The sequence below is a fragment of the Lycium ferocissimum genome, chromosome 6 (genome assembly GCF_029784015.1).
Source record: "Lycium ferocissimum isolate CSIRO_LF1 chromosome 6, AGI_CSIRO_Lferr_CH_V1, whole genome shotgun sequence".
Taxonomy (NCBI): Eukaryota; Viridiplantae; Streptophyta; class Magnoliopsida; order Solanales; family Solanaceae; genus Lycium; species Lycium ferocissimum.
The window spans coordinates 21,175,525-21,187,365 of NC_081347.1; the positions used below are offsets into that span (position 1 = coordinate 21,175,525).

General features: G+C 36.2%; 1 protein-coding gene across 1 annotated transcript; it reads left to right on the plus strand.

The window, feature by feature from the left end:
• The first annotated feature begins 9,015 nt into the window (after positions 1-9,015).
• On the plus strand, positions 9,016-9,918 carry LOC132061203 (uncharacterized). The gene has a single exon (XM_059454058.1). The coding sequence runs from the start codon at positions 9,016-9,018 to the stop codon at positions 9,916-9,918; it is 903 nt and encodes a 300-aa protein (XP_059310041.1).
• Positions 9,919-11,841: the final 1,923 nt, after the last annotated feature.

Here is an 11,841-nt window from a genome sequence, read left to right on the forward strand (position 1 = left end):
CTCAAAATGTTTTATATATTTATGTGGTTGCTTATGACTCATTTCGTGCTACCGCTATATCCTTCACCGAGTCCCGGCCGGGTATGTTCTCGCGCGCACAACTATTATACTATTTACCGAGTCCCTCACTAGAGAGACGGGACACGTTATATATATATATATATGATGATGATGATGACGATGATATGATGATATGATTTGGAGATGGAGGCCGGGGAGGGCATACATTCCTTATTACCGAGTCCCTCACTGCGGTAGGACACGTATATGCTTATGTTTATGATGTTATGATTATATTACCGAGTTCCTCACTGTGGTACGGGACACGTTATATATGTTATATACGTAATGATTATGCAACTTTGATTATGAAATACTATAGTGATATTGATATGAGAACGATACGGATGAAATATGTGTAAAGGCAAGTTTATGAAACTCTCTTGTTGCATCGAATCGTTCACCTTGTCTCCCGTATATGATTCCATTTACTATGTTTCATGCTTTACATACTCGCACATATTCCGCACCGACCCCTTTCTTCTGGGGGCTGCGTTTCATGCCCGCGGGTGCGGACGCTCGTTTCGGTGATCCGCGGTCCCAGAGAGATCCATCCGGCTATTTCGAGTGCTCCTTTGTTCAGACATAGTTTGTGGCAGATAACCTTTTGATATGTACATATGTTGTGTTCGAATGTACGACGGGGCCCCGTCCCGTCATATGAAGTCACTTGTCACTCTTAGAGGTCCGTGGTCACAAGTGTGGGTGTATGTGTGGTTGTGGTTTTGTTATATGGTTATGACTCGTGTCCGGCGTACCCGTTTGTAGTGGCGGCCTTGTCGCTTGCGTAGCTATATATATGTTTACCATAGCGGTTGTATGAAGGTAGCCTTCTCGGCTTGGTTTGTTAGGACGTTCCTTATATATGTATATATGATGGCTTTGCGAAGGCACTACGATGATAAATGTTGTTAAGGTATAACTCTTGAGGAGATAGGTAGCTTCGACTGCATATATGTTTTCCTTATACTTATATCTACTGTTAAATGCTAGTAGTGTATGACTATGGATAACAAGTGTATACGAGTGTCCAGCTCGGGCACTAGTCATGGCCTACGGGGTTGGGTCGTGACATCATATTCTTCAGGTCTACATTGTATTGATATCCTTCATCTTTCACAACAAATTTGACGGGAGTTATGTTTTCTACCTGTGGAAATTGATAATATAAATGAGTGGTATTTTTGTGGCAATTTTCAGATTATGTGAGAGTTATGCCATTTCCTAAGATACTTCTTGTACAAAGAAAAATAATAGTCTCATTTCCTCCCTAAGAAAACTAAGTATAAAATAAATGGTCATAGTTTCTTCTTTGTCCAAAGATAACTTTTGTGTTTGGTAAAATTTAAACTATACATTGCTCACAAAACTAAGATTGAAGTGTGTGTTGGTAAAATCTGCTTACTTTCATTGTGAGTTACCGGCATAATACTAGTTAAAATAAGAGTTTGCCCCTTCCGGCAGAACGAAGTATAAAAATAGGGTCATAGTTCTTCCTTTATCCAGCATAACTTTTGTGTTTGGTTAAAATTAAACTATGCATTGCTCACCAAACTAATATTGAAGTGTGTGTTGGTAAAATGTACTTACTTTCATTGTGAAGCCTCTACTTATCTTTTCGCGTAATCTTTTCACCAACATGTCAGTCGCGGGACGGTCCCGTTGCATCCAATTTTCTCTCGGTAAAACCAATTTTGCAGCTTGTTCTGGATGTAATCAATACATGCCATTATTGGCAACTCCTTGGCTTTCCTCAATACAGAATTCATTGTCTCGACATTGTTTGTTGTGAGCATGTTGTAACGCCTATTGGTGTGGAATGAACGTGCCCATCTTTCCGGTGGTTCTTCTTCTATGTATTCTGCAGCTTTTGGGTCGATCTGTTGTATCTGTGACATATAGGTACGAAACTCTGCCTGTTTGTAGGTTGTTGCTTCATTGATAGTGATAGGATCGCTTTGGATGGGAAATATTTCTGCAAGTTCTTCTCCATGTGGTAGATGCATATTCCATGCTGGGTATCTGGATACAGTTCTTTGATTGCAGTTGCAATTGTTGCGTGGCGATCGGAAATAATTGATAGGTCTTTGCGCGTGCCAAACACCTTTTTCACGTGTCCGAAGAACCACCGTAGGATTCATTATTCTCGCAGTCCGGAATACCAAATGCGAGAGGAAATATGTTGTTGTTGCCATCCTTTGCTACTTCTATCATGAGCACACCGCGGTAGTTTAATTTCAAGAAGGTTGCATCCACTATCATTACTGGTCTGCAGTGTTTCCAACCCTCAATTGATGCTCCATAAGCGAAAAAAAGCGTCTTTTAAACTTATTGTCGTGGGTCCATTTGATGTTAGCAATCGTTCCAGGATTTCTTAATTTCATCATGTGAAGATATTGCGGTAGAAGTGTGTAGTTATTTTCCGGGATTCTCTTATGACATTATAAGCGTGTCGGGAGGGAATGCAAGCCAGGGTAACCAATGTGCAAGCCATATCGCTTCTCATTTCTTCAATCATAAATTTGGGTGTTATCTCTTGTAGTGTATGGCGTACTAGGTCTGTAATGTATTCCACTATGACTTTTGAAGTTGCAATCCTTATGTCAGAGGTGATGAAATTTATTGAACAACTATGTCTCTTTTCAAAGTTAACTACTTTGAAAAGTTCTGATCCTCTGAACCTTGAATTGTGGAAACGCCAAATGCAAGTTGGGTCAACACATCTGATGTAATATCGTTGCGTGCATGACTTTTCTACCTTGTATTGTTGATGACGAGTAATTGCAATATTATTCACACACTTTTTCACGGTATGTTTGTCTTTGAATAAAATGCCAACTTCTATTTGATCAATCGATGCACTAGGTGTCAAAATTTGTGTATCATTTTTTATCCTCTTCCTCTTTAGTGTCTTTCTTTTGTTGCATGGCTGTATTTGTGTCTCTTCAACTGTCATGCTAGGAGTAAGTGATACAACATTCATTGAAGTTGGATGCTGAGAAAGGTCATTGTTTACTTGTTCAATGTTTGGGGTTGCCATTGTAGCTGCTCAGGTGTCTGGTTAGGAGTTACTATCTCGCTCTGCTCATGTGGAATCCCAAGGTTATGTCCAATAGGGCTGTGTTGTTCTTCATCCAATCCAACTTCGACATGTCTTCTTCATAAGCAATGCAGCAGTTGTCTATCAATTTCCTCTATGGTTTGTCCTTCTCCGTCATTAGGATAGAGTCATTATGATGTTCTTGTAATGGGTTGTTCTCATCGCCTGAATTGAACTCTAATATGAAACGGGAATTTCTAAAGTTGTCATTGTTGTCGAAAGGTGTACAATCAAGTGTGAAGATCAATGTCGTTTGTTACACGCATCCCTTTGGATGTTTTCTCACTGGTGTCAAACCATATGTTGGCCTCTTTTTGCTGAGTATCTTGTGTATGCCCCGCAAATATCTGTTGAGTGAATTGTTTAAAATTTATACCATCGTTGACAAGTATTAGCTTGGTTTCATGATTAACATAATTGTAGGCGGCGTCCCATTTGCGGTTGAAGGCTACGTAGATGCATCTTGGTGTCATTTTTTGTTAAGCTTCCTGCATAAAGAGAGATTCACTTGAGAAAAAACCAAAATGAAATGTATTTAAGTTGTTATTTTTGGAAATTTAAGTTCTGCCCTTCCAATAGACTTTGTATGTAAAAAGTCATGAAGTATGCTTGAAACGGCATACTCTACCATTTTGTAAACCGAAGTTCGCCGCTACCAAAGATTCTTCAAAAACGGAGTAATCAAGCTTCGCAACTTGATTATTCCAATGAAATTGCAATATTTATTTTCATGAAACTGAAAAACCTCCTCTGTTTTTATCCAATTTAAATCAAATCCATGCAACCGTTATTCATTCCAATTTAAAATGGACTAATTTATACTTCTATATAAACCACCACAACTTTTGGAAGAAGAAAGAAAAAAAAATACTTTACTTCTGAAAACCAGATATAATCACATACAAAATGAACCAAAATCAACATATTGTACATGTTAATGGTGGCCACGGGCAAGCACATGAACATGCCCATCTTCATAACCAAATCCATCCTAATATTGCAAATTTGCAAATTACTCAAGAAATTGCTGATATCAAAAGAGACATAGATTTTCTGAGGGCTCTTTACGGTGCTCTAAGTAGAGAAAATGATGATCTACGAAGAGAATTACGATTTGTAAGGCAGAGGTTATTCCAGCACACTGGTCAAATTGACGATGGGGCAATTTGGAATGGGTACACATGAAATTAGAACTGATGATGGTAGTTTGGTACTTATGAAGTTAGGATTTTATGTTTTGTGGACATATATATTTAAATGTATGTTAATGAAGTCTAAGTTTCTTTAGGTTTGTAAAATTTTACTTTAATGGCTTCTAAACAGAAGTATTGCCTTCTCCGGCACACTTGTTCAGAAGTTTGTTCAGAACTTTGCCTGTAACGGCATATTCTACTCCTTTGTAAATTGTACTTTTGCCTCCTCCGGCATAAGTACTTTTTGTTTTGCTTATCATAATGCAGTAACTGTTTTTGGTTAAAAAAAAAAAAAAAACTTAAAAACCTCCTCTATCTTCATGCAATATAAATCAAATCCATGCAACAGTTATTCCAATTTAAAATGGAATGATTTTTACTTCTATATAAACCAGAACTTTTGCCTTCTCTGGCATACTTGTTATGAAATTGGTTCAGAACTTTGCCGGTAACGGCATACTCTACTCTTTTGTAAATTGAACTTTTGCCTCCTTCGGCATAAGTACTTTTTGTTTTGCTAATCATAATGCAGTAATTGTTTTTGGTTAAAAAAAAAAATAAAAAAAAATGAAAAACCTCCTCTGTCTTCATCCAATTTAATTAAAATCCCTGCAACAGTTATTCCAATTAGAGGATTGATGCAACTGGACTATTTTATATTTCTATATAAAACAGAACTTTTGGCTTCTCCGGCATACTTGTTATGAAGTTTTGTTCACAACTTTGCCGGTAACGGCATACTCTACTCTTTTGTAAATTGAACTTTTGCCTCCTCCGGCATAAGTACTTTTATTTTTGCTTATCATAATACAGTAACTGTTTTTGGTTAAAAAAAAAAACTGAAAAACCTCCTCTATCTTCATGCAATATAAATCAAATCCATGCAACAGTTATTCCAATTTAAAATGGACTGATTTATACTTCTATATAAACCAGAACTTTTGCCTTCTCCGGCATACTTGTTATGAAATTGGTTCAGAACTTTGCCGGTAACGGCATACTCTACTCTTTTGTAAATTGAACTTTTGCCTCCTCCGGCATAAGTACTTTTTGTATTGGTTATGATAATGGACTTTGCCTCTAACGGCAAAATGTACTCCTAAATAAATTGAACTTTTGCCTCATTCGGCATACTTGTTCAAAATTTATACACAGTTTGCCTTAATTCAAGGTTAAATCGATAAGCATTGCCTGATTTAAATTGAATATACTATAATTACAATTTCAAGTAAATAAGTATTGTATACTAATTTAAGTAAGGTATAAAGTAATTAAAATCGTAACAAAGCAATAAATCCAATCAATTCTATTTTCTTTGATTAATTTTATCATGCGCAAATTTCAATCTGAGCTGTATGTCAGCTGTTTCTTAATAATCAGGTCGTAGAAGATGATTTTTTTTTTCAAATATTAACAATCTAAACTCAATAAAATCGTTAAATTGAGTTGAATTAAGATTTGTACCTTTTCTCGACGTTGTAGCAAAGAAATCAATTGAGAAATCGTTTGAAACAACAATTTGAATAATGTGAAAAGTTGGGAACGAAGTTTGGGTTAACGATATGAAAGAAGGGAAGGATTTGAATAACGATATTTTTTTTATATGTAACAGTTAGGGGTAGTAATGTCTTTGTACTATGTTGCTTTTGCTCGGAAGGGCAATAATTAAAGACCACCATTTTGAGGGGCAAAATCTAAAGACCAGCCCAAAAGAGGGGCATTCGTGCCAATTGCCCGTTGTAAATTATCTCATAAAGTTAAATTGTTTTTAAATATAAAAAGGTGTCAATCTTTTTTAGACAGACTAAAAAGGAAAGAAAGACAATCTTTTTGGGACGGAGGGAGTAGCTTACAAGAAAACTACCCACCCAATGAGAATTAGTGCTAATCTCGGAAAGGATTTGATAGGGCTTAAGGGAATCCTTTGAAGATGATATAAAAGATAACCAAAGCTCTTCAAAGCCTTGAAAGGATCAAAGTTCAAATTCTGTATTTTTTAAAAGTTCATTTAATATACACAAATTATTAATTTAAAATTCAGTAGCTCAAAGGATTAAAATCCGAACCCATATCAAATCTTGGATCCGCCGGTGGTTTTTTGATGCACAAGATGTTAGAATTATAAAGTTATTAAATTGAAATATTAAAAATAATAAAACAAATAAATTGAAACAGGTGAACATCAAAATAAAACTACCCACCTATGCGAATTAGTGCTAATCTTGGAAAGCGAATTCGAAGGAGTAGAATCCTTTGAGGATCACATAAAAAGATCGTCTTTGTGAAAAATTTCATAAAAGAACTCTTCAAAGGTTAGAAATGCATAACAACTCTTAGGATAAGTATTGAGATAGAGTGCATGTTGATGTGGCAAGTGGCAACTATCGGCTTAGTGGGTTGATTTGAATCTCCAAATTCCTGTTAAAATTTATTGCAATTTAATATACGACTTAAATTCATTTTAAATTCCTTTGCATCTTTGTGCTCTTTCTTTTCTTCTTTCTTATTTTCCATTGTAAAGTCATTTTTTTTGAAGGACCTTACATATATTCCATTTTTAAGGAAAAGAGGTGGGATCAAATTGATAGAAAGAGCAACTCTTGGTGGAATGTCAGATATACACTTGTAAATAATTTAATGGGTTCAGAGATCTATTTCCTCATATCAATATTCAGGAGGATAGATACTTGAAATATATTAGTCATAATTTTTTTTAGTCACAAATTACACAACTACTTGTTTAGTTTAGATAGTGCTTTTTATAGTGTACAATTTTTTATTATGATAATGTTAGTGTTTTCATTTTTAATTTGCTGCTTGGATAGCCTGAAATAATGAGTAAAAAAAATTAGTGTTTTCATTTTTAATTTGCTGCTTGGATAGCCTGAAATAATGAGTAAAAAAAAAAAAATTCCTACGATTGACATAATAGAGCCTTATAAGCCCATAAAGATCAAGAAAAATGTACTAAAACCTAGTATACAAATTTAAGGAGTATAATTCGCAATTATAGCTCAAGGACTGAGATAAAGTTATAGAAGAAGGGAAGAAGAAGTGGAAGAAGAGATGAAGAGAAGAGAATGATGAGAGAAAAGGGAAATAGAAGAGAAAATAGTTTTTTCATTCAAATCTTACTTACAAGCTGAAAATAGCATTTAAATTACTCAAGAAAAGATCTAGGATGAGAATCTAAAACCCTTAATGGTATGTAGTATTATACCATTTGTATTTACCTAGCTAACTGAGAACTAAATTTTCTGTGATTTACCAGTGGATTTCATTTGATTAACTTATAAGTAAAATGTCTGACACTAAAAGACTTTCAGTTTTCACACTAACTGCCAAAAAAAAAAAAAAAAAAAAAAAAGGGAGGAAGAGCAGGCACATGTTCTGTCTAAAGTTTACGAACACTTACTATAAATTAAAGATTTTGAAAAAACTAAGTATAACTTAATAGGGTGGGAACTAGCCACTTCATTAAATTTTTATAGAAATTAAATGACACTCCATGCTAAATGGCTTGAAAAAGATAGTCTACCTTTGTGAGGCCCCCTTTATCTCTTAGCATAATCCAGTTCCAACTATAAAGCCTATAAAGCTAACATTAAAAATCTATTATTCATTGCATTTGAATATGAAAATCCAACTTTAGCGGTCTAGCATAAAAAAGTGTATTTATGAATGGGATGTTTTTTAAAATACATAAAGAATGAGATTCTAAACACTAACTTTGATTCATTGATGAGATTCTGAATCTTTTACGATTCAAAAGCCCTTATATTTAAATGCAGACAATCACATAGATACATATTCATTGGGACAAGAAGACCTGCTAGTTGGCAAGTAGATCTATAATCTTACATATTCATCGGGACAAGAGACCTACTAGTTGGCAAGTAGATATGTAATCTTACATCTAAAATTAAAATAAATAACATAGACAAAAAATACATGATAGATTAAGAAAAAGTAGGCTGTAAAGTCACAAAAGAAATATAAAATTAACAATACTTACACTCAAATTCTGGATTCCAACTTATCAATTATATCACTGCTTCCACTTTAGAAATCTAGTATAGTATGGAGAAAGTCTAAGAGAGAACTAAAAACCAACTACGGTTTCGAAGTACTTGACAAAGGAGGGCCACCCAACTTGTTATTTATAGTACAGAAAGGGCCTAAAATGCCCCTGAACTATCGTTTTTGGTATAATAATACTCTCCATCCACCGTTCGGGCCAAAAAAGCCCCCGCCGTCAACCTTTTGGCTCTAAAGTATCCTTATTTTTAACGGCCCCCACTGAAATCAAAATTAATGAATTTATTTATTACGTGACGCGATTCTATTGGCTAATTTTGAAATGATTCAAATTAATTAAAATTTCAACTCAAACCCGGATCCATCTAAGAGTCATACCCGCCCCGCCTAAAAGCCCCATTTAACTAAGGAAAACACCCCCAATTCTCATTCTGTTAATTATTATAAATCTGATTTGGTCTTCAAAATGTTCATCATCTTCTTCGTTGAACTCAACTTCAAAATACTTTTGATTGGAAAAAGTAGACTGGAAACTCAATCCCTTCTCTCTAGAAAATTATTACCGTTATTCCCCTAAATTGGTAGTAACAATAGTAACAACTAGTTTCCCCTCCGTTCCACTCGATGGAACCGCCAGACAACCTAAGTCCGGCGACAACAGGGGAACAAAATGGAGTCAGTGCTCAGCCAATTTCATATGCGAATCGAGTGGCAACTTCATCGGGGGGTTCCGCTCCTACAAAATCAAAAGAATCAGTTGTGGGCAGACATACTACGCACAACGGGAAAGTGGCGGTGATATTCAAGTCGAAAGACTACTACGGAGTACTCGTTGAAGACTGTAGAAGAACAATTGTGGAGAAATTTCCGAAACCTAGGCCACAAATTGACAAAATCAGAGCTAAGTTCAAAGAATTAATTACTATCAAGGGATCAGTGACGATCAGCGTATTTGACAACTACAATGTATTTATTGATTGCACAAATGATGATGATTTTAAAACGGTGTGGTATCGAAGGATCATTGAGATTGAGGATGCTCAGATGTGGCTACAAAAATGGATACCACACTTCAAGCCTGAAGAAGATATCCCTATTGTGTTGGTGTGGGTCCTCTTACTTGGGTTGTCATTTCAAATACGTAACTGGCACATTATGAAGCAAATCTTAAGGCCTGTGGGAACCCCTCTGTGCTTAGATGCTGCCACTACTAGTAGAACTCGACCTAGTATGACTAAGGCAAGAGTGAAAATAGACCTTCTTAAGCCTAGAATCTTTGAGGTTTGGGTTGGACTGGAAGATGAAGATTCCCCTCTAAAGGGATTCACTCAAAAAATGGAATATGAAAATATCCCTAAGTATTGTAAACATTGCAAAAAACTTGGCCATTACCAGGTAGATTTTTGGGTTCTAGAAAGAAAGAGAGCCAAGGAAAAACAAGAGGAGGCGGCTAGGCCCCCTGATCAGGTGGGGGCTAGTAGCACTAATCACCAAGTGAATACTAGGGGGGATATTAATAAAGTTTAGGCATAAAACACCAAGGAGCAAGCTATTGATAAAGATGGTGGAAGGGACCAGGATAACAAGAACAGGAAAAGAAGTAAGAACATGAACAAAAACAAGGAAACTCTTGAAATGGATAACATAGATGTTACAGAAATAAATAATGACCTGACCCAGGAAATGGAGGGTTTGAGTGAAGAAAAAGAAAGTAGAAAAGTGGAGAAAAGGATAATGAGGAGAAACATAGTATAATGGAAGAGGAGGAGCAAAAGGAAAGATGCAAGAAAATGGGTGTAAAGGCAGAAGATAAGATAAGCCTGATGGCAAGGCTTATTGTCAAGAAGAAGAAGGAGGAGGAGGAGGAGGAGGCTAAAAAGCTTAAGAAAAAGGCTAAGGTTACTATCCAGATTAGCAAGGAAAAAAGTGAGGTAAATGGTAACAAGGAGAAACCAAAGGGGTAAGTACAACAACCAAAAATTCAGATGCTCTTGAGAGGAAGATTGGAAAAAATAATGAAGATAGAGGGAAAGAGAAAACTGGCGACAAGAAACAGGATCAACAGAAAGATAGTAATAGCAAAGGAGGTGAAACTACTGGACCTAAGAAGTTAGCCATACAACAAACTAGTAGTGTAAACAAGAAGGATGACCCTGATGATGAGAAAGACAAAGGAGTTACCTCTGTTGACACGCAAGGAAGCAGTAATAATAAAGGGGAGAAGTATCTAACGAAATCTTCTAGTTTGGATACTGCTATAAAAAACCTGAAGGGCATTGAACTAATAGTGGATCTTAATATGAACGATGGCATGATTTAAGGTGGGCACAATATTGAGGAGCTAGAGGAGCAGCATGAAGATATTGGCAACAGTTTAGATGAAGTCAACTCTTTGAGAGGGGATGCAATACGGAATGAAGAGGAAGAAGACAATTCTGATGGGCCTAGCAAGGATCACAGCTTGGAAGTGATACAAAAAAGGGTCTCCACAATTCGGAAGAATTAGGGAACGGGAAATCGGGAGAAATGGGAAAAAAGAAAAAACCATTCCTTTGAACAAGGGAAAGGCACAAACAACTTCACCTACACCACCCTAATGATCAGTGCACGCATTTGGAATATCAGAGGTGTAAGATCAAAAAAAGCTATACACAAACTGAAAATTCTGGTCAAATTGAATAAATTACAGTTTTTGCAATCTTTGAACCATTTATCACCAAAAGTAAAATAGATAGGAACAGAAGATTTTTGGGATTTAAGAACTGTTTGAGCAATGACAATGGGAAAATTTGGTGTTTCTGGAGTTTGAATCTTCAGGCTACAGTTATATCTAATGAAGTCCAACAAATCACTCTTCATTTAGACGATGGTTCAGGCAATAATGGAGCTCATATCACTGCAGTTTATGCCAAATTCACTGCTAGTGAAAGAATGGAACTTTGGGAGGATATTACTAATCTATCCACTCAGATTCATGACCCTTGGTGTATTGGGGTTGGGGGGGGGGGGGATTTCAATGTTATCTTGGACCCCTCTGAGAAAGTTTGTGGTAAACCACATAGGGCATATAAGAGTCTAGACTTTGCTTCTTGTATGAAAAGATGTGGGCTCGAAGATGCTGGTTATATTGGCTCTAACTTCACTTGGTGTAAAAATAGAAGGACCAGGAAAAGAATATGGAAGAGGCTAGATACAATTATCTTCAATGACAAATGGCTTCATAGGTTCCACAATGTTACAGTAAGGCATCTAAGTAGGACCGGGTCTGATCATAAGCCCCTACTACCGAAGTGCTTTGACTGTGATAAGGATGCCATCAAATACTTCAGGTTCCTTCACTTTTGGGCAGAACAGGATGGAATCTTGGAAGTTTTTAAGAGGAACTGGGAAATCCCCATCAGGGGCAACTCAATGTGGATTTTGCAACAAAAATTGAAAAGATTGGCTAGA